The 23357-nt window shown below is 50.4% G+C and overlaps 2 protein-coding genes across 2 annotated transcripts; one reads left to right on the top strand and one right to left on the bottom strand.

The window, feature by feature from the left end:
- Nucleotides 1–8580: 8580 nt before the first annotated feature.
- Nucleotides 8581–9543, bottom strand: LOC147596459 (olfactory receptor 14A16-like). The gene has a single exon (XM_086771411.1). The coding sequence runs from the start codon at nt 9541–9543 to the stop codon at nt 8581–8583; it is 963 nt and encodes a 320-aa protein (XP_086627537.1).
- An 11957-nt stretch (nt 9544–21500) lies between these two features.
- Nucleotides 21501–22430, top strand: LOC147596458 (olfactory receptor 14C36-like). Its single transcript, XM_086771410.1, has one exon. The coding sequence runs from the start codon at nt 21501–21503 to the stop codon at nt 22428–22430; it is 930 nt and encodes a 309-aa protein (XP_086627536.1).
- The last annotated feature ends 927 nt before the right edge of the window (nt 22431–23357 follow it).

Here is a 23357-nt window from a genome sequence, read left to right as displayed (position 1 = left end):
AACTAATTCACTCTATATCCCTGAGGAGAGGATTCACAGGATCACAGACTGGTTAAGGCTGGAATTGGACTTCTGGAGATCATGTGGTCCAATCTCCCTTCTCAACCAAGGACACCCAGAGCCAGTTGCCCAGAACCATGTCCAGATAGCTTTTGAAAAGCTCCAAGGACGTAGACCCCAGAACTTCCCTGAGTGACCTGTGCCAGTGCTTGGTCACAGTGAAAAAACATTTCCTGATGTTCAGAGAGAGTCTCCTCTGTTTCCTTATGAGCTCATTGCTTCTGCTCCTGTCACTCAGCATCACTGAAAAGAGCCTGGCTCCATCCACTTTGCCCCTTCCCTTCAAGTGTTTCTAGACAGGAACAAAGTCCTCCCCGAGCCTTCTCTTCTTAGGCTAGACAGTCCTGTCTTTCTCGGGCTTTGCTCACATGTGAGGTACTCCAGTCCCTTCATCATACTTGTGGGCCTTCGTTTAACTCTCTCCAGTATGTCCATGTCTCTCTTCTACTGGGAAGCCCAGCACTGGACTCAGTACCCCAAGGGTGGCCTCACCAGTGCTGCATAAGGGAAGGATGGCCTCTCTCGACCTACTGGCAATACTTAGTCCAATGTATTCATGGATACCATTCGTCTTCTCTGGCCCAAGGAAACGTTATAGAATCATAGAATATTATGGGTTGGAAGGGACTTTTAACGGTCATCAAGTCCAACCTCTCTGCAAGAAGCAGGGACATCTTCAACCAGATCAGGTTACTCAGAGGCTCATCCAACCTCGCCATGGACACTTCCAGAGATGGAGCATCAACCATCTCTCTGGGAAAACTGTTCCTGTGTTCCAACACTGTCATTTAATTTTTTTTCCAAATATCCAATCTAAATCTACCTCCCTCTATTTTGAAAAACATTACCCCTGGTCCTGTCACAACAGGTCCTACTGAAGAGTCTCTCCCTGTCTTTCCTGAAGGCCCCCTTGAGGAACTGGAAGGCTGCATTGAGGTCTCCGCGGAGCCTCCTCTTCTCCAGGCTGAACAGCCCCAACTCTCAGCCTGTCCTCATAAGAGAGGTGCTCCAGCCCTCTGATCATCTTCGTGGCTCTCCTCTGGACTCTCTCAACTGGTCCATGTCATTCTGATGTTGGGGTCTCCAAAGCTGGACACAGTACTTCCGGTGAGGTCTCATCAGGGCAGACTAGAGGGGCAGAATCACCTCACTCGACCTGCTGGCCACACTCTTCTTGATGCAGCCCAGGATGCGGTTGGCCTTCTGGGCCACAAGGGCACATTGCTGGCTCATGTTGACCTTCTTGTGCACCATCACTCCTACATCTTTCTCCTCAGGGCTTCTCTCAATCCATTCTCCACCCAGCCTATATTTGTGCCTGGGATTACCACGACCAACATGCAGGACCTTGCTTTTAGCCTGGTTGAACTTCATGAGGTTGGCACAGGCCCGTGTCTCCAGCCTGTCAAGGTCCCTCTGGATGGAACCCCTTCCCTCCAGTGTGTGGACTGCACGATACAGCTTGGTGTCATTGGCGAACTTGCTGAGGGTGCACTCTATCCCACTCTCCATGTCGCTGACAAAGATGTCAGCCTCAACTCTGTGCCTGGCAAGGTCATGGAGCAGATTCTCCTGGAAACCATGCTAAGGCACATGGAGAGCAAGGAGGTGGTTGGTGACAGCCAACGTGGCTTCACCAAGGGCAGATCGTGCCTCAACAATTTGGTGGCCTTCTATGATGGGGTGACAGCATCGGTGGACAAGGGATGAGCAACAGACTTCATCTACTTGGACTTGTGCAAAGCTTTTGACACTGTCCCACACAACATCCTTCTCTCTAAACCGGAGAGACACGGGTTTGATGGACGGACCACTCGGTGGATAAGGAGTTGGCTGGATGGCCACATTCAAATATTGGTGGTCAAGGCTCAATGTCCAAATGGAGACCGGTGACGAGTGGCGTCCCTCAGGGGTCCATGTTGGGCCCGGCCCTGTTCAACATCTTTGTCGGCGACACAGACAGTGGCATAGAGTGCACCCTCAGCAAGTTCGCCGATGACAACAAGTTGTGTGGTGCCGTCGACACGCTGGAAGGGAGGGATGCCATCCAGAGGGACCTTGACAGGCTGGAGAGGTGGGCCCGTGCCAACCTCATGAAGTTCAACCAGGCCAAGTGCAAGGTCCTGCACCTGGGTCACGGCAATCGCAGGCACAAATAGAGGCTGGGCGGAGAATGGATTGAGAGCAGCCCTGAGGAGAAGGACTTGGGAGTGCTGGTGGATGAGAAATTTAACATGAGCAGGCAATGCACCCTTGCGGCCCAGACGGCCAACCGCATCCTGGGCTGCATCAAGAGGAGCATGGCCAGCAGGTCGAGGGAGGTGATTCTGCCCCTCTACTCTGCCCTGGTGAGACCCCACCTGGAGTACTGTGTCCAGTTCTGGAGCCCCCAACACAAGAAGGACAGGGACCAGTTGGAGAAGGTCCAGAGGAGGGCCACAAAGATGATAAAAGGGCTGGAGCACCTCTTTTATGAGGACAGGCTGAGAGAGTTGGGGCTGTTCAGCCTGGAGAAGAGAAGGCTCCGGGGAGACCTGCTAGCAGTCTTCCAGTACCTCAAGGGGGCCTACAAGAAAGATGGGGAGAGGCTGTTCGGCAGGGCCTGTTGCGATAGGACAAGGAGTAATGATTTTAAAATAGAGGGGGGTAGATTTAGATTAGATATTAGGAAAAATTTTTTTACAATGAGGGTTTTGGAATACTGGAACAGGTTGCCCAGAAAGGTGGTGGAAGCCCCATCCCTTGAAAGGCCAGGTTGGATGAGGCTCTGAGCAACCTGATCTAGTTGGGGATGTCCCTGCTCCTTGCAGGGGGGTTGGATTAGATGATGTTTGAAGGTCCCTTCTAACCCTACCCATTCTATGATTCTATGATTCTATGATTCTATGTTGAACAGGGCTGCACCCAATACAGACCCCTGAGGAACACCACTCGTCACCGGTCTCCACCTGGATATTGAGCCTTTGACCACCACGCTCTGCGTGTGGCCATCCACCCAATGTTACTGGCTTATGTTCAGCCTGGTGTCCAAGAAGACCCCTGAGGCCTTTCCTGACAAGCTGCTTTCCACTTGGCTGTCCTCGGCAAATATTGGTGCATGAGGCTGTGCTTCCCCGGGGGCAGGACTTTGTGCTTCCCCTTGTTGCGCTTCATGAGTTTCCTCACGCCTGTTGTAGTTCAGCCCTGACTGGGACCACATTACGCAGTCTCTCTCTCGCTCCCCCCACCGTCCGAGAGAATAGGAGGAGATGATATAGAAAAAAACAGCTCAAGGTTTGACATAAGGACGGGGAGAAATCCTTAAAGTTACCATTACGGGCAAAACAGACTCGACTTGGGGAAAAACACTCATTTATTTCTAAAACTAGCAGGAGAATGAGACAGGGAACAAGATACCCCCCCCCCCCCCCTCTTCCCGGGCTTAATGTTATCTATACTACCTCCCCTCCCGAGCGGCACGGGGCAGGGGGGTGGGGGAGGGAATGGGGGTCGTGGTCAGTTCATCACATGATGTTTTACGCCGCTGTATCATCGTCAGGGGAAGAACTCCTCGCATTCCTCCTCTGCTCCAGCATGGGGTCCCTCCCACGGGCCACAGTCCTTCGTGAAACTGCTCCGGCATGGGTCATCTCTTCCACGGGGTGCAGTCCCTCTAGAACAGCTGTCTCAGCGGGCCCTCCACGGGCCACAGCCTCCTTCAAGCCTCCACCTGCTCCGGCGTGGGGTCCTCCACAGGCTGCAGCTGGATCTCTGCCCCTCCGTGGACCTCCATGGGCTGCAGGGGGACAACCCGCTCCACCATGGTCGTCACCACGAGCTGCAGAGGAATCTTGGCCAGGAGCCGCGTTACTCCTCCCCCTCCTCCTTCACTGACCTTGGCATCTGCAGCCGTTCCTCACAACAGGCTGGCAGACGCCTCTCAGGATCCTTTTTACATCTTATTCACTTCTCATCTCCTCTCCACTTCTTGCAGCCAGGCTGGGCCGAGTTGGGCCCAGTCGGCTGCCCGGTGGGAGGCCAGAGGGTGAGGCCTGCAAGGCCCACGAGGCTCGCGCCTCCCCCTCTCTGCCCCCCACTCAGCTGCTTCACATCTCTCTTCTTTTTTTTTCTGTTTTCCCCTACTTAAATACGTTATCGCAGAGGCGTTATCACGGGACATTCTGCTACCAATTGGCTTGGCCTTGGCCAGCAGTGGGTCCGCCCTAGGCCCGGCCGAGTCCACTGAACAAAGGGGAGCGACTTCTAGCAGTTTCCTACAGAAGCTGCCACCTTAGGCCCCCCCTCACTAACAAAACCAGAACAACATCTCAGCTCACAGTCTGCTCATCCAGTCCATACAGCAACAGCTTCTGTATCAGGATCCTAGGGCAGACAGTGTTGAAAGCCTTCCTGAAGGCCAGGCAGACAATGTCCACTGCTCTCCCCTCATCTACCAGGCCTCTCACTTTCTTGCAGAAGTTTATGAATTTTTTAAGCATGATTTCCCCTTGGTGAAACCATGCTGACAATTTCTGATTGTTTTATTGTTTTCAAAGTGCCTGCTAATGCTTTCCAGGATTAGCTGCTCTGTCACCTTCCTAGGGATCAAGGTGATGCTGACAGACCTGCAGTTCCCTGGTTCTTCCTTCTTGCCACTTTTGAAGATGGGACTGACATTTGCTTTCCTCCCATCTTCAGAATTCTCCCAGTCACTATCATCGATCAAAGATTATCAAGGGTGTCCTCAAAATGACATCTGCCAGCTCCCTCAGCATTCTTGGTTGCATCCCATCAGGGCACAGAGTCTTCTGTGTTGGCAGCCCACGGCCAGTTTGGTCAGTTTATCATCAAGTCACTGTTCCCTGACCTGAAACTCTTTTACCCGGAGTGCCTTTTCCTTGCTCCAGCCCTTCCCACTGCTCTCTAGGACCTGGGATTCCTGAAAGCCAGTCTGCTAGTAAAGGCAGAGGTGAAGAAAGAGTTCAGTACCTCTGTGTTATCCACGTCTTGTGTAAGCCAGTGCCTTCTCTCGTTGAGCAGTTGGCCCACATTTTCATACCTTTCCTTTTGTCACCTATGAACTTGTTGAGGCCATTCCTGTTGCCTTTGATTTGACATCACTGACCAGATTCAATTCCGTTCAGGCTTTAGGTTTCCTAACTTCATTCCTGGATGCTTGGACAGTATCTGTTTATTTCTCCCAGTTAGGAATCCCTGTTTTCACCCTCTGTAGACCTCATTTTTGCATCTGAGTCAACTGAGAGCTGAGGGGTCTGCAGGAGAAGACAGAAGAACTTAGGCCAGCTCCTGGTTATATAAAGGGTGGAAGACCAGCTCCTGGAGGGAGTCATATTGTCTGTCTCTCTATATGGGTAAATCTTTTTCCACTAACACAGCCTGGCACACCAACCCTCATATACTTTATCCACTGGTCCTTGCTTTGCTTGCTTTGTATCCTCATTCGCTGTTGCAGAGAGGGTTGTCACAATAATTCTTACCTGGACCAGATATTAAACCAGTATATCCTTTTATTTTCTATAGTATCCTGAAACTCCTCCTACTGTTATTTTGTCAGATACAGCTCAGTCAGGGTGAGCCATCAGCACACAGACATTAACAGCCAACCAAATGGAGCTTGGTGAACCTTGAGTAACTTGGGGAATTGGCCAAGATAAACTTCTTGAAGTTTACCAGAAGAAGTAGCCAGTCCTGCATCGGAGGGGAGAATAACCCCATTTATTGGGCCAACTGTAAGCTGACACGCTGAGAAGTGACTCTGAGGAGAAGGCACTGCGAGGGATGCCATACAAGCCAGTGGTGCATGCTCCCCATGAACAAGGCCAGCTGGGGCTGCATTAGGAAGAATGTGTCAAATCAGACAACTTGAGTTACCTTTTCCTTCACCTCAGCACTGGTGTGCTTCCACAGAAATGTGTGTCCCTGTCTGCAGTTCCACTTGTGGAGGAGTTGGGAGGAGCTGGAGAGTGCTTAGAGGTGGTCTGCCAAGAAGGGGTTCAGAGCCTCAACCCCACGTTCTGTGTATAGAGGCTGAGGGACCTGGGCATCTTTGCCTCAGCAGTGGAGAGCCTCAGGGCAGTCTAGGAGTAGCCTGAGAGTGCTTGAAGGGTGTTTTCAGAGATGGTGGAGCTTTGCTTCACAGTAGGCAGAAGCATGATAAAGAAAGAATGGAAGAAAGTGCAGCTTAGGAGGTTGAAACGGGGGGAACAAGAGAAAGAAATGTCTCTCCAAGGGTAGTTCTGTGCTGTACAGGTCACCAACAGAGATCCTGGACCATCCCATCACTTTGTGTTTCAAGGAACAGTTAGAGCAGATGAAAAGATACCAGTAAGGGCAGTGACATCCTCAGGTGAGAGCGAGGTGGGGAAGCAAGGGAGATTTTGACAGCCTGCAGGGAAAGAGCTGTAAGTGTGAGACCCTCTAGGACACCCTGTGGTGGAGATGATTAAGAGCTGTGGCAGGGCTAAAAGCCCCCAACAGAGAGATGGTCTTTATCCCCACTATGGCTGTTATGTGGACCACCCAGGCCTGCCAGCAGACACCATAACTTGATGGGACCAGGATATGAAGGCCTCCTTACTCCACCAAGGAGAGACCCATAAGCATCGCACCATAGTCCTGCACTTGGCATCACACATTCCCACATCACACTGCCCCAGGAAAAGCCCTGAGCAATGTGTGACCCACAGGATCTCCCTTCCCAGGGGCTGGGGGTCAGGCCATGGCCCTTTGTCTTCATGCAACACATGGAGGTTCACTCAGCATCAGAGCCACCTTTACATGGCCTTTGCCTGCCTCTCATCTCTGCCTCCCGTTTTCTCCTCTAACCGGCCCCCAGGGAGGCTTTGTTGGTAACGATCCTCAGTGGGACCCATTAATACTCCCTGAAACTGTAGGGGTTGCTTCTGACATTGGCTTCTTCAGGGGTTTGTTCAGGCTCCTCTCAGTGTCTGAGCTTCATGGTCTCAGCACCAAATGCACCATGGGGCTCATTAAAATGCAAAAAGACATGTCTCTTCCATTACTTCTTACAATCTTCAAGTCTTGGAGAGATAATTGGAAAGGTCTCCAGAGTGTAGGTAAAGGGGAAGTTTTCACTGAATATTCAACACAAAAGTATTTTTTATTTTTAAGTTTCTTAATTTTGTTCAATTTTATTACTTTTTCAGTTGTCAGAAGGAGTGATTGCAGCATTGTCCAGTAGATATGGATGCAGGGGATCTGCCAATGATGTCAGCATGGGTAGGACCAGCTCCTCCTGGAGGTCAGACACTGCATGGACAACCTGATTCCTCACTACTCCATCCCGACCATTTCTCTCATTGATGCCCTGCCACTTGCATCACTTTTCCTGACATCAGACTTCTCCACCCAGGTCTGCAGCTGGAGGTGACAGCTCCTCTGCACCAACTCCCACCTGCTTTCCTGAGAGACCTGGCTGCACACAGGCACAGCACTGTTTCCTTCATTGCAAACAAACAGAAGGAGAGGATGGTAAAGTTTAATAAACAAGAACCCACACTCCTCATCTGTATGCTAAGTCCAAGGTGCCTCCAATGAGGTTAACCACCCAAAGGGGACAACCTCACTGGAGATGCTTTTCACAGGTAGATACAAATGCAGTGAAGGAGCTGGCTGAAGAGATAATCCTGTTGCTGACAGACGAGGCGAGGCTTCTGACACTCTGAAGCTTAAAGCAGCACCTGGGTACTTGAGAGGGATCTGATTCTGAACAAGGTGCAAGGGCAGGAGGAAACTGGAGAGCAATGGAAAGGCCATAGGTCCCCATGTGGCATCTGGGCTCTAGGCTCAGGAACCCGTCCTGCATGCTGCAGCTGCACCTTGCTCTGGAGAATTTCAGTAGAAATGGCAGCATGGAAAAACAATTTTGAACTGGTTTCTTTATTGTGTCTCTCTACACAAGGAGTCTGGCTCCATTTTTACATGAGGTGTTTGGATCAAAAAACCCCAGGAAAATTGAATGCCAAGAATAATATTATTTAAGGGGAAATTTTAGAATCATAGAATTCATAGAATATTTAGGTTTGGAAGGAACTTTTAAATGTTGTTTAGTCCAACATCTCTGCAAGGAGCAGGGACATCTCCAACCAGATCAGGTTCCCCAGAGCCTCATCCAACCTGGCCTTGAATTTTACCAGGTACGGGATATCCACCACCTCTCTGGGCATCCTGGGCCAGTGCTCCACCACCCTCAGTTTAAATTTTTTTTCCTAATATCTAATGTGAATCTACCTCCTTCTATTTTAATACCATTACCCCTTGTCCTATCACAACAGGCACTTCTGAAGCGTTTCTCCCTGTCTTCCCAGTAGGCCGCTTTTAGGTACTGGAAGGCCACTCTAAGGTCTCCTTGGAGTCTTTTCTTCTCCAGGCTGAACAGCCCCAAGGCTCTCAGGCTGTGCTTGTAGGAGAGGTTTTCCAGCCTTCTGATCATCATTATAGTATCAGAAGTATTAAAAAATTAAAAAGAAAAAAGGCAGATATGAAAAATTGTAGCCATGTCTATTTGTGAAATTCTCTAGGCGTCCAATGAAGGTGATGAAGCAGTATGTGTTCAAAGAAGTTCCGCAGGGCGTCCTTGAGCTCCTGGTTCCTCATGCTGTAGATGAGGGGGTTCACTGTTGGAGGCACCACCGAATACAGAAATGACAGCACCAGATTTAGAATTGGGGAGGAGATGGAGGGAGGTTTCTGGTAGGTAAATGTGCCAGTGCTAATAAAAAGAGAGACCACAGCCAGGTGAGGGAGGCACGTGGAAAAGGTTTTGTGCCGTCCCTGCTCAGAGGGAATCCTCAGCACAGCCCTGAAGATCTGCACATAGGACACAACAATGAAAACAAAAAACGCCAAGAGTAAAAAGCCACTAATCGTGAGAAGCCTTACTTCTCTGAGGTAGGAGTCTGAGCAGGAGAGCTTGAGGATTTGGGGGATTTCACAAAAGAACTGGTCCACAGCATTGCCCTGGCAGAGTGGCAGTGAAAATGTATTGGCAGTGTGCAGCAGAGCATGGAGAAACCCACTGCCCCAGGTAGCTGCTGCCATGTGGACACAAGCTCTGCTGCCCAGGAGGGTCCCATAGTGCAGGGGTTTGCAGATGGCAACGTAGTGGTCATAGGCCATGACAGTGAGAAGAAAATACTCTGCTGATACAAAAAAGATAAAGAGAAAGAACTGGGCAGCACAGCCCTCATAGGAGATGGCCCTGGTGCCCCGCAGGGAATTGGCCATAGATTTGGGGACAGTGGTGGAGATGGAGCCCAGGTCAAGGAGGGAGAGGTTGAGGAGGAAGAAGTACATGGGGGTGTGGAGGTGGTGGTCGCAGGCTATGGCAGTGATGATGAGGCCGTTGCCCAGGAGGGCAGCCAGGTAGATGCCCAGGAAGAGCCAGAAGTGCAAGAGCTGCAGCTCCCATGTGTCTGCAAAAGCCAGGAGGAGGAACTCAGTGATGGAGCTGCTGTTGGACATTTGATCCCTCTGGTAACAGGAGCTTGAGGAGGAACAGGCAGGGGTCAGTGAAGACTCATTTCTCAGAGAATCTCCTCCATGTGGCCTCTCTTTTGAGGAAGCCCTTCATGCAGCCTCCATGGCTGGAGCTCTGGTTTTTGCTGGTTTTGGTTGCAGGAGACTTTGATATAGAGAAGTCAGAACTACTGTGCAGTGTAAGCAAAATAAGAAGGAGAAGTGACCTGTGATTAAATCTGCTTGTGACATCAAAGCACTTTTCAGCAGTGCCTCCCCCCAATCCTCCCCCTCCCCGCCCTGTTGTCTCGAGTGCCATCCAGAGCTGGAGGGGGCTGGCAGGGAGGGTGTTATTTTGTTCCTGTTTCCCCCTTCCATCTGAGGAGTGTTTCTGATGAAGGTAGACACCCCTGGTATTTCTGCTAGAGCTATGCTGCAAATCCCGGGAGGCAAAGGGACAGACCCTTAGTGCGTAGAGAGGAGAGCTGCTCTGACCATCAGTCTTGTTCCCAGATGTCCTTGGCTCACACTTCTTTGTTCTGGATGGTGATCACACTCAGATGTTCCCCTGAAAGGAAACTGGAAACTGCTGAGAAAAGGGGAATTTAATTTCAAAGTGCAGAGGGCTGTGAAGATTTCTGCCTCACTGAGCTCTTGGCATCCTCCCACCCCAGGCTGCCTTTCACCTCTCTCTGCCTCGCTCCTCTCCCCTCAGCTCCTGCAGGCAGAACCCTCAGCCCTGCTGCACTTGGCAGAGGAGCTGCTCCTGGGCAGAGCTGCCTCTCTGCAGCACTGCCCCGTTACCATCAGCTCCCTCCATCCCAGGAGCCCAGCCCAGCTCAGCAGCAGAGGCCCAGCCCAAGGCAGCACCTTCTCTATCCCCTCTGGGCTCCCTCCAGCTGTCCCTGGGGCTGCAGGGGAACCTGCTGCGAAACAGCCTGAAGCCATCAATGATGATCCCTCAGCTGGGCAGAGACACTTATTTCCAGCAGTGTACTTTCTCGTACCATACCCAGCTCTAGGTTCAAGAGTCAACTTTTCACACCTCAGTTTTAGGCAGGACACCTAGACAGTGGCAGGCAGGAATCTCCTTTACCCCTTCTGAGGGGAGAGATTCAGTTGAGTAAATTGAGGTATCCAATCTTGGGTTTTCAGTCCGCAGGACAGAATAGGACCCAGTTTCCTCCCATGGCTGCCACAAACCCACACCAGGTAGAATTCCTCTTGCCTCAGTTCAGATGTGCACAAAACACCATTGTTCCATCTCCCATGGTAATTAATGAGGGGTAATGGCTTTAAAATAGGGGGAGATAGATTCAGATTAGATATTAGGAATTTTTTTTTACAATGAGGGTGATAGAACAGTGGAAGAGGTTGCCCAGAGACATGGTGGATGCCCCATCCCTGGCATTCATTTAAGGACTTCAGTAGGTCCTGTTAATGCCTGGAGCTTTGTTTCTTTCATTTCTCCGGAGACTTGGTTCGTCTTTCAGGATCTTCAGTTCAGGAAGTCATCACCAGAGGGCTCGTTACCACACAAGGCCAGGTTGGACGGGACTCTGAGCAACCTGATCTGGTTGAAGGTGTCCCTGCTTCTTGCAACAGGGTTGGACTAGATGACCTTTAAAGGTCTCTTCCAGCCCTAACTATTCTATGATTCTATGATTCTACAGTAGATGGATGCAGAGACTTGAAAGAAAGAAGGATTTCAGAGATACAGTTGGTTTTAGGAAAACCCTAGAAATGACACTTGAAAAAGAGTTCAAGGGCAAAACAATGAGCTGTTACTACTTCAGGAAGAGTTAAAGAAGAAATGAAGAGAATGTGTGGCCACTGCTGGGTTTAGTAAGAGGAGGAATAGATAGGTTTGAGGTACTCTTGGCCTTTGTCTTCTCCAGCAAGGTCTCTCAGTTCCCTGTGCCTAAAAGGCAGACCCCAGGTGAAATGCAGCAGTGGATGGAGATGGAGTCAGAGGTTACTTAGGTAAGGTCAAGCCTTAAGAGTCCATTGCACAAGATGGGATGAATCCTAGGATGTTGAGACCAGGATGATATCATAGCAAGGCTGTTCCGAGGCATTTTGTGAGGTCATAATGTCTGGAGAAAGCAAAAAGCAAATCTTGCATCCATCTTCTAAAATGACCCAAGGACTGAGCAGGGGAATTACAGGCTGCAGTGCCAGAGGCCAGGAGCTGTGTGGCTGGGCAACAGCTCTGTGGGAAAAGGCTGTGGTGGTCCAGGGATGCATGAGCAGCACCACAGCCAGAAGTGATTATCTCCTTCTGCTCAGCACTTTTTACGTTACATCCAAAATATTTTGGGTTTAGATGCTGTGCAATGACCATGAGACATTGGCAAAGAGGAGTCAGCTCACTGCAGGGCTACTAAGATGGTAACCCTTCCATTATCGGTCAAATGTTTGTGTGATTTCCCCAAGAATATCAGTATCTACAAGAACCACAACAACAAAAGCATTAATCTGCCTAAAGAGAGATATTTGCAGCAGAGTGATCTGCATCTGTGGTAGCCATTCTGGGTAATGCCCATGAAACCAGTATTTGCTGTGTACAGCATGATGCCCAATCCATCAGCACATAGCTAAATCACATCTGGTGAAGGGCAGTCTGACAAAAGTGACTCTTTGTGTCCCCAGCTGGCATGGACACTGCTGATGTCCCTCTCCAGAGTGTCAGAGGCTGCATCCCCGTCTGAGGATGGACTCCTGGCAAGGAAGGCAGAGCTTGGTTCTTACAGACAATTCCCTTGGCATCTACTTGTATTTATTTGGTGCTTTTCTGTAACTACTCTTTCTGTGCAGGAGACCATAAAAAGAGAATTGTATCAGAAAAGATGGTCATAAAGGGCCTGTAATGGACAAGAAAGTACAGCATGAGCTCTGGAGGGAGTCAGGAAGAGAGTTAATAAACTCTGGGAAGATCCAGGAAGCTCAAGGACTCTGCTAAGAGTGGGCAGCCCTGAGCAGCAGTGATTGGTCCTGTGGAGGTCTGGGAGAGAGAGTCAGAACAGAGTAATGAGAAACAAGCTGCTGGCTGCTGGCTTCTTACAACCATTTTCCATTTCTGAGTCTGGAAATGGAAAGTGATTGATTTCTGCAGATGGAGGACGAGGAGAAAGAGGTTTCCTCTGGGAATATGGCAGGAAGGAAATGGGCAAATTGGGCAAATCAGGGATGATACAGGCATTTCTAACTTGTGTGCATACCTCAGCCTAGGAGATGGGGAATGCCTGATGCTGGGAATGGCTCTGCTCAACCATGCCCCATGAACTGACCTTGTTCTATTCACCCGCACGACTCCTCACACTTGGATGGACCTCCAGAAACATCCATGAACCTGGAGAATGCACGAAGCTCCCGGAGTGAGGTCCCATTACTGCAGGCAATGGGGGAAGGCTTTGTGCACCACATGGGAGCACAGAGAGAAAAGAGTGTATGTGTTGCAATAAGTGTGTTATATGTAGGAAGAAGACCTGAAAAAGTATGGGTAAGGTGGGGTCCTGCTGAATTGAAATAGGCTGATTTTTAAGTTTGAGACAGGAGAAGAAGGTAGGAGTGTGGGTTAGTGCTGGGACATGGAGTTAGGATTCAAGCAATTCTGGAGTCCAAGACATCTGGGACGGTAGGGGAGCAGTAGAAGGAAGCTTTGGAAGATACTGAGCAAGTTGTAGGAAACTCACAGGCACTGGCAGATCCTCAGAAAACTTTCAGTTTGAAGACACAGAGGGAAGACAGTAAACCTTGGATATCCCATGTCCAAGTGGGGCAGGGAACCAGGGCGGTGGTTAAAGTTTGCAAGGAAACAGGCACAGGCATAGGACAGTATAGGACAGCCTGTGGTGGGGACAGCTAAAGGCCTTGGTGGGGGTGGCACACCTCCTGAATAGAACTGAGATCCTTGTCCTCTTGGCTGTGGCTGCTGTCTCCTCCACTGAGGCCCACAAGATGACAGCAATTCCTTATGTCCCCAATGCTTTGTTGCCTTCTTACCTCCATAGAGGCTGGGAGCTGTCCTACTGCTGTCCTGCACTCAGCACTGCACACCCCCACCTCTCACTGCCCCAGGATGAACCCTGAAAGTCCCAGGAGGGAAAGGATCCCCTCCACTGATGGCCTTCAGTGGTGCCTGCTCTGCTAACACCCTCAGAATCTTGGAGGTTTGCTGCTGACTTTTACTTCTCCAGAGGCTGGTTCAATCTTTCAGGATCTGCAGCTCAGGAACTTGGCACCAGAGGGCTCATTAACATGAAAAATGCCCCAACAAACCAAGTCTCTGGGAATAGTATCCTGAATTCCTCAGTTCTTACGTGGTTTATGAGAGAGATTTCTGAAGCAAAAAAAATTACAATACTAAAACACAATAAGAAATAATTTGTTATTTTTCATTTTTTTTCTATATTTTTTTCCTGCACATTAAGTGATATCTGCAATCTCCAGTCAATATTGATTCTGAATGTCTCCTAACATCATCTAAATATGTATGTCAAGACCCTTTATGTCAGAAACTGTATGGGAAGTCTTTGTTCCTCACGTTCCTCATCTAAAGTGAAGCTCAGCAGCCTTTAGCTCTGTCATGAATCCTGATTTAGGATCCTGCCAGCTGCACCAATTTGTCCTGAATGGGTGATTTAGATGGCTTTAAAAAATACAGTCAAGATACAGGCAAAAGTGGTTTTACTGAAATATGGTGGTGTAAAAGTGTGACTTAACAAAGTCCCATGCCCAGGTTCACTCTATTACAGATTTGCAGTTGGTCTGCCTCTCACGTACCTTGGGAGACGTCCCAGCTATCGGGGAGATCACCACCGTGCAGCCAGCTGCTTAGCAGGGAGAGCCCAAAGGCGGCTCACTTAGGTTTTCATATTGATGGAATCAGTGGTTGACATGCAGACAAATTACATGCAGTGGGAAAGGTATGCATGAGAATCCTTGTACCCACAATTCTCTTTGTACCTTGATAAATGAGTTCTGGAAAAGCCACCAGCTATTCCTGTGTTAATTGCATGATCGGTGTTCCTAGCTCATATGCACCGATGCTCACTGTGCCACTCTGTTCCTTTGTGGGTGTTTTCAGAGAACGGATTGGAGACAGAGAAGTTCTTGGCCTGCTGATAGTTTAGGCCTTGATCTCCTCTGGAGCCTATACCAAACTGCCACTAGATTGGTTAAGGGGATGAGTGCATCTGCCACAGGCTCTGAGACTCCTGATGGGATGCCAGAAAGCACGTTGGTGGCTTGTTCAAGGCTTGGTATGGGATGTCTAGGAAAAGAACAAAGGCAGGGAAAGAGAGGATTCAAGGTGGTTTGGAGTGGAACAAGTGAAGGAAAATGGAGCGAAACTGGGAAAAAGGAGCTCTTCATGTTTAAACAAGTGGCCATTCAGTACCGTTCATTGCCGTGTCCTATAATTGATCACCCCAGTCTGTCCTGTTTTCTTAACAAACGCCATTTCAAACAGCTTTCTGGAGTGAGGGGCTCTCTCTTTTGGTACTGATGGAGCTCCAAGTGGTAGCCACTGAAGTGGGAACCACAAGTCACAGGGGCTCATGTTCAGCTTGGAGATGTTGTGGTTTTGTTTAGTGAGGGGGGGCCTAAGGTGGTAGCTTCTGTAGGAAACTGCTAGAAGTCGCTCCCCTTTGTTCAGTGGACTCGGCCAGGCCTAGGGCAGGCCTGCTGCTGGCCAAGGCCGAGCCAATTGGTAGCAGAATGTCCCGTGATAACGCCTCTGCGATGAAGTATTTAAGAAAGCGAAAACAGAAAAAAAAAGAGAGAGAAGAGAAGATGTGAAGAAGCTGAGCGGGGGCAGAGGTGCAGAGGGAAAGGCGCAGGACTCATGGGCCTTGCAGGCCTGACCCTCTGGCCTCTCGCCAGGTGGCCGACTGCGCCCAACTTGGCCCAGCCCAGCTGCAAGAAGTGGAGAGGAGATCAGATGGATGATGGGAAGAGATTCTGAGAGGCGTCTGTCAGCCTGTTGTGAAGAACTTTTCTTGTGAGTGAAATAGCTACAGACGCCAAGGTCAGTTAAGAAAGAGGGGGAGGCTTGGCTCCTGGCCAAGATTCCCCTGCAGCCTGTGGTGATGACCATGGTGGAGCAGGTTGTCCCCCTGCAGCCCATGGAGGTCCATGGAGGAGCAGAGATCCACTTGGAGCCCATGAAGGACCCCGTACCGGGAGAGGTGGATGCTTGAAGGAGGTTGTGGCCCGTGGAGGGCCCACTGGGGCAGCCGTTCTGGAGAGACTGCACTCCGTGGAAGAGATGACCCATGCTGGAGCAGTTTCGCAAAGGACTGTGGCCTGTGGGAGGGACCCCATGCTGGAGCAGAGGAGGAATGTGAGGAGTTCTTCCCCCAACCATGAAGCAGTGGTGTAAAACAACGCATGATAGACTGACCGCAACCCCCATTCCCTCTTTCCCCCTGTGCTGCTTGCGGGGGGAAGATCGTAGAGATAATGTTAAGCTCGGGAAGAGGGAGGGGTGGGGTGAGGTTATCTTGTTCTCTGTCTCATTATCCTGCTGTTTGTAGTAACAAATGAATAGTTTTCCCCAAGTCGAGTCTGTTTTGCCCGTAACGGTAACTTTAAGGATTTTCTCCCTGTCTTTATCTCAAACCTCGAGCTGTTTTTTTCTTATATTATCTCCCCCTGTTCTCTGGGAGGGTGGGGGGAGCGAGAGAGACACAGCATAGTGTGGTCCCAATCGGGGCTGAACTACGACAAAGAAGAGAAGGCTGTGGGGTGACCTCACTGCAGTCTGCAACTTCCTCAAGGGGGGAAGTGGAGTGGAAGGTGCTGATCTCCTCTCTCTGGTGACCAACGGAAAGGAACGAAGCTGTGTCAAGGCAAGTTGAGACTGGACATGAGGAAAACGTTCTTCACTGAGAGGGTGTTTTGTCCCTGTAACAGGCTCCTCAGAGAAGAGGGAGAGAATTCCATCTCTTCCAAGCACTTGTTGATCTTCAGAAAGCGTCTTATAGTTACAAAACCCTGCTACTGATACCAGTTGCACAACTAATTGTCTGACTGCACGATCTGTCCAGAACAAACCTTTTCCTCTCAGTAGCAGAGTAGAGAAGAACACCATCTGCACCCTCATGCCCTTGACTATCGCACTCAGAGCAGCAAAGTCATACTTGATATTTTCCAGGTCTCCTAGGAAGTATCAGTGGTGCTTGTGGGAAAGAGGAGATGGAGGTAATAGTCTAAGGGCTGGACATGCTTCAGGAGCCTCTCAGCAATGCACCCCTTGATCAAGGACAGCTGACAGAGCTCCTTAGAAGCTGCTAGAGGTTGTCAGCCGCTTGTCAGAAGTCAAGGTGTCCTCTGACTATCCTTACATGGCAGCAAGAGGCAATTGAACATCCTGAGGGCTCCAGGGATCTTCAAGACCCAGGTTCCCTAAGGATCTCTGAAAAGGTCCCCAGAAGACATTGTCACGACTCTGTTGGGCAAAGTCCTAAGGAATTCAGCGTGAATCCAGTGTTGACCCTGTTGTGAGCAGGAAGTTGGTGTAGAGAACTCCCAAGACGCCTTCCAACATGGATGGGTCACTGATTCTGTCATCTCTCATGAGAGCTACTGCACTTCTTGCAGTCACAAATTCCTCCTCTGCATGTGGATTAGCACCAAGCATGGTAACCCTAGAGCTAGACCCTCTCAGAGATGTCATGATGCCACTTAGGCTTCAAACATTTTATCTTTAAAATTTTATTGTGAACGACTCTTTGTTTCAGACAGAATGGGCTCTCCTTAGAGCCTGTCACACCTGCTTATTGAACATGATGACAAATTAGACTGGCACATGCACAAAGTCAGGACACCAGAGTGATGATATTGTAATATCTAAGGAGTCCTCTGCAAATAGAGTAAAATTTTGAAAAGCCTTAAAAATCTTAGACATGAGTTTGAAATGTTGTCTTTGCCACTATGGGAGGCAGAAGGAGCAGGTTTGTCCAGTGGGAGAAGAGAAGGCTTTGGGAACACCTAGTGACAGTCTTTCCACGCCTACAAGGAGATCACCAAGAAGATGGAGCAAGACTCTCCTTCCCTACTGTGCATGATGGGAGGATGAAGGCCAATGGACTTTGATTGAAACAAGTGAGGAAAAGCTCTTTACACACGAAGACAGTCAAGTCCTGGAGCAGGTTGACCAGAGAGGTGGTGCTCTGTCAGTCCTTGGAAGTTTTAAAACCTGACACAAATAAAACCCTGAGCAACCTGGTGTGACCTGATAGCTGACCTTGCTGTGAGGAGAAGGTTGGCTTAGAGACCTCCTGAGCTGCCTTGCAGCATGGGTGATGGTGCATTTCCTTCCACCACAGGGCTTCCCTTGACCATGCTAGGGAAAGCACTCCGGTTCCTCATGACCATGGAAGTGAGCAAACATGACTTTGGTCAGATCATCTGTCTTGCCTTCTGCAAGTCACTGCTGGTCACATGCAGAGCTGCTTGGCTGGTACTTGCACACATCCTTGATCATGCCCTTTGCTTCATCTTCTGTTTCCTTTTCCCCTCTTTTCCCCCACCAGAGATCTTCCCTTTGATCATCCTTAGCTCCTCCCATACAAACAGCCCTCCTTTGTTTGCTCTTTCCACACTGGTCTTGGCTTTCCTTGCTTTGTAGCTCTTTCTGAGGTGGTCAGCATGGATAATTCTATATTTGAAAGCAATTTCATTGAATTAATACCTTATTCTAGTATTTGTAGTGCCCTGCAACTCATGCTGTTTTCTTGTGAGAGACACCAAAAGCAGGGTGAGACAGCTGCCTGCAAGATTAACAGCTGTCACAATGGAGCATCAGTCTGGGAGAACCCTGAGAATCTCTGGGATTCGGTCAACAGAAACATCCTGAAGTTTAAAAGTAGAAGCAACAAGTCCTGCACTGAGGGAAAAGAATAACCTTGTACCTCAGGGCAGGCTAGGACCTGGCTGGCAGAGCAGGGACCATAAGGAGGAGGGCCCTGGCCCAAGGAGGGATGCCATGTGAGCCAGTAGAACATGCTCACCATAAGTGAGATCAGCTGGGTAGGCAGCTGCATTAGGAACCATGTGGCCACTCAGAACAGGGGAGTTACCATCCCCCTCAACTGAGAACTGTTGTGGCCACATTTGGACTGGTGGGTCCCTCTGCTGGGTTTCCTGCTCTAGACAATGTGCCAGGAACTGGAGAGTGCCCAGAAGAGGTCTTCCAAGATGGAGTCTCGTGTACATGCCCTCTGTGGGGATGCTGAGGTACTTGGGCTGAGACACAGGCTCAGAGCAGCACGATCAGAGGCTTCAGCTCCTTGAACAATGGACCGAGAGTGGATGGATTTGTGTGTGTGTGTGTGTGTCCACCCAGAGGGAGTTTGGACCAGCCCAAGGCTTTGTGTGTCGAGGCACAGCCAGGGACGGTGAAGAGAAATCAGTAGTGGTAGTGAGATGCTCAGATGAGAAGAAGAAGAAGAGGATTAGGTGTCCACAGCTTTCAAGGAAACAGGTGCAGGCATAGGGCAGCAGAGGACAGCCTGTGTTGGAGATTGTTGAGAGAGCTGACAATGCTGAATACCCTCATCAGAGCTGACATCTTTCTCCCCTTGGCCATGGCTGTTCCTGTGCCGCCTAGGAGAAACTTTATCATGACAGCACCAGGGCCTCATGGACTCCTCTTCCCCACTCAGGAGCAGGGAGGTGTCACAGCCTGTTCTTGCACTTGGCGTTGCACATCATCCCCACATCACACTGTCCCAGAAAGAGTCTCAAGAAATGTGAGGGAGAGGATCTCCCTTTCCAGTGCCTAGGGGTCAGGGCTTGGCCCTCTGGCTTAATATAACACATCCAGGTTTTCTCAGAATCTGTTCCACCTCTACATTTCCTTTCCCTGTCATCTATGCCTCCAGGTTTCTGCTCTCAGTCAGTAGTGTCCCTCAGTGGGACCCATTAAGGCTCCAAGAAACTTGGAGTTTGCATCTGACTTTGACTTCTGGAGAGGTTTCATCAACTTCCTCACCGTGTCTGAGGTTCATGGACTCATCCCCAAACCCACCAGAGACCTCACCAGAGAGGTCATTACAATGCCTTGGGCTGCTCCTCTGCTGCTGAGCTGCTCCAGCCTCCTGGGATGCAGGGAGCTCACGGCAAGGAGGCAGAACGGCAGAGAGACAGCTCTGCCCAGGAGCAGCTGCTCTGCAAAGCGCAGCAGGGCTGAGGGCACTGCTGCAGGCACTGAGTGGGGACAGCCAGGGCAGAGAGAGGTTAAAGGCGGCCTGGGCTGAGAGCTCACTGGAGGAGAAACCTTCACAGGCCTCTGCATGGTAAGTCTCTGGCTGCAGGGCAATGAACAGGAGCTTCCTGGAGGGGTCTCGTCCAGATGCCATAGCCCACAGAGATCTCTCTGCAGAGTAGAGGAGGAGCAGGAGGAGATGCTCCAGAGCAGGGATTCCCTGCTGCACTGCCAGAGGGACAGGGCACGACGGCTGCCTTCTCTCAGGGACGGCTGCAGGGTGTGAATGTGTGTGTGCAGCCAGGGGTGCCCAGGGCTGTCCTTCAGAGCAGGGTCCCTGCATCCTAGCATCTGTGTGCTGGGTCAAGGAGTACAGTGGTTGCTGGAATCAGCCTTCCGGGGAGCTCCCAAGGGCACAGAGGGAGAAGCTGTGGGTGAGTAGAGTGACCCTTAGCAGTGTTCCTGTCCTATTGAGCTCTGGATCTCTGCAGGACATTGCCAGAGGAAGCTTTCTAAGAAGCACATCAGGACAGGGGATACCTGGAAGGAAAGGTGCTTTCTGAAGTCTGTGCTTTCAGTTTCTTGCTGTGTTTGTGGGGGAAAAGAGCAAAGGAGCTGTCAGGTTTGCAAAAGAGACTGACACTCCCATGACATTGGACTGAAAGGTCAGTGCATCTGTGAGGAGGCTGATAACGTCCCTTCACCTCTTCCATTGCCTGCTGAGAGCCCCATCACTTGTGTGGTATCACCGTGGTTGATCTGAGCTGCTCCTTAGCCCCTGCCAACACAGAGATGTTTTCTGGCCCTGTCTGCCAGAGCAGAAGCATTGGGGCATTTCTCCTTCTTTCTCCACCTGCCCCTGCTGCTGCTGCTGCTCTTGTTTTCGGGCTCTATGGGGATGGGGGTTCAGCAGCAGCTCAGCCACTGACACTGCAGGCCTTGCTGTGCAGATGTGTCCATGGGAGCAAGGTGCCCAAGCCCTCTTCTGGCCTGTGGGTCTCTGGGCAATGCAGTCCAGAGGGTGGGGATGAAGCTGGCTCTCGGTTAAGGACACCCCGTCTTCAGGGCATCCAGGAGCTGACAGCTCTTCCCTGGAGAGGGGAGTGTGAAGATCATCTGCATTCTGAAACTGGGTTCCTCTCTTCTGAGCAGCATCCAGTTCCTTTCAGGGGAAGAGCTGAGTGTGCTCATCCTCTGGCTCAGAGAAGTGTGAGCCCAGGGCAGCTGACAGCAGGACAGATGGACATACTGTCCTCCCTGTGCACCAAGGCTCTGTCCCTTTGCCTCCCAGGGCTCTCAGGATGGCACCTACAGTGTAGCAGAGATGCCAGGGATGTCTGCCTTCAGGAAACCCTCCTCAGGTGGGACAGGGGGCAGAAACAAAAGAAGCATAACCAACCCTCCACAGCTCTGATCTGCAGTTGGGTGAGTTGGGAGGGGCAATGCTGAAATGTCATTGATTTCATGAGGGGATTTAAACAGAGATCACTCCCGGTTCCTACCTGCCTGTTGGTGCACAGCAGCACTGACTCCTCAGGAGCCCACAGCAGAATCCTCTGCTCCCCATTGCACCCTCAGCCAGCAGAACCCAGGGCTCAGCCAGGGAGCTGCATGAAGGTCTTTCTGGAAGGACAGAGACTGGGGGAGTGGAATTCTGTGAGAAATGGAAGAGGTTTTTCTCAGAGAAGCCATTCCTAACCCTTCACTGTCTTCTCCTGCTTTGACAGACTCCCATGTTGAGAGGAAGGAAATGTCCAACAGCAGTTCCATCACTGAGTTCCTCCTCCTGGCATTTGCAGACACATGGGAGCTGCAGCTCTTGCACTTCTGGCTCTTCCTGGGCATCTACCTGGCTGCCCTCCTGGGAAACGGCCTCATCATCACTGCCATAGCCTGCGACCACCACCTCCACACCCCCATGTACTTCTTCCTCCTCAACCTCTCCATCCTTGACCTGGGCTGCATCTCCACCACTGTTCCCAAATCCATGGCCAATTCCCTCTGGGACAAAAGGGACATTTCCTACCAAGGCTGTGTGGCCCAGCTCCTTTTCTTTATCTCTCTTATTGCAGCTGAGTACTGTCTTCTCACTGTCATGGCCTATGACCGCTATGCTGCCATCTGCAAACCCCTGCACTACGGGACCCTCCTGGGCAGCAGAGCTTGTGTCCACATGGCAGCAGCTGCCTGGGGCAGTGGGTTTCTCTATGCTCTGCTGCACACTGCCAATACATTTTCACTGCCACTCTGCCAGGGCAATGCTGTGGACCAGTTCTTCTGTGAAATCCCCCACATCCTCAAGCTCTCCTGCTCAGATGCATATCTCAGGGAAGTTTGGGTTATTGTGGTTAGTCTCTTAGTAGCATTTGTCTGTTTTGTTTTCATTGTGGTGTCCTATGTGCAGATCTTCAGGGCTGTGCTGAGGATCCCCTCTGAGCAGGGACGGCACAAAGCCTTTTCCACGTGCCTCCCTCACCTGATTGTGGTCTCCCTGTTTATCAGCACTGCCATGGTAGCCCACCTGAAGCCCCCCTCCATCTCCTCCCCAGTCCTGGACCTGGTGGTGTCATTTCTGTACTCAGTGATGCCTCCAGCGGTGAACCCGCTCATCTACAGCATGAGGAACCAGGAGCTCAAGGATGCCCTATGGAAACTGGCCCAATGCACATCATTTCCCTGACAACAACCTACCTCCCATTCAATATACATTTCCCAGAGTTTATCTTAGGCCATATGTTTTTTCTTCCCTGTGATAATTCTACTTATATATAATATTCTTGGTTTATACCACATTTATTGAGACTTGATCCTTTTGTGTCTGAGCCTTGCACCACAGTGTGTCCGATGTCACCTGTTCAATAGCAGCCTCTGTAGAGTTTCCCTCTAGGATGTAATTCTGTCTCACCATATCTTTCTGTTATCTCCAAGCCCCATGTGTAAGCAGGGAGATACTGTGACCAAAGAAACACTGTTGGACTGATGAAATGAGCCATATGTGTCTTTGTGTTTGTGGGGTTCCGACACTGTGGAACAGGTGAGAGATTCAGTTGTCTGCATCCAAGTTAAGGGCATTGCTCTTCTCTCAGCAGTGTCTGGTGGCTTTTCAGGATAAACTGGGGAATGTCATTGTCCTCGATCAGAGAAAGGTGTGATCCAGGGCAGCTGGGAATTAGAAAGAGCTCACTGTGCACTGAGCCACAGGCAATCCTTTTCCTTTGCAGGTCTCTCTGTTTTCTCCCTGAGTGCAGCTGAACTGCTGATTTCTAATATCCAAGAACATTCCCAGGGGAAAAAGGGGATGGAGATCTAAAAAAACCCCAAACCTCTCAAACTCCTTTCTGCAATCCTGTTTCCTTAGCACTGACAGTGCAGATCCTGACAAGCCCTTCTGCTTTAGGAGCGGTTTTATCTGACAAAGTCAAACACCAGCATTGGCCCCTCACCCCGTCATTCCCATGACCCCACTGCTGCAGAAAGGGCTGACTCCTCGGCAGGCAGTGTGTAGGGGCACTTCTCCTCACAGCACATTCAGCCAGCACTGACCAAAGTTCCAGGCACAGAGCTGAGGGAAGGTCTCCTAGAAAATGCAAAGGACGTGCATAGCAGA

The sequence above is a fragment of the Chlamydotis macqueenii genome, chromosome Z (genome assembly GCF_036417535.1).
Source record: "Chlamydotis macqueenii isolate bChlMac1 chromosome Z, bChlMac1.mat, whole genome shotgun sequence".
Classification (NCBI taxonomy): domain Eukaryota; kingdom Metazoa; phylum Chordata; class Aves; order Otidiformes; family Otididae; genus Chlamydotis; species Chlamydotis macqueenii.
This window is presented reverse-complemented; position numbering and strand designations above follow the sequence as displayed.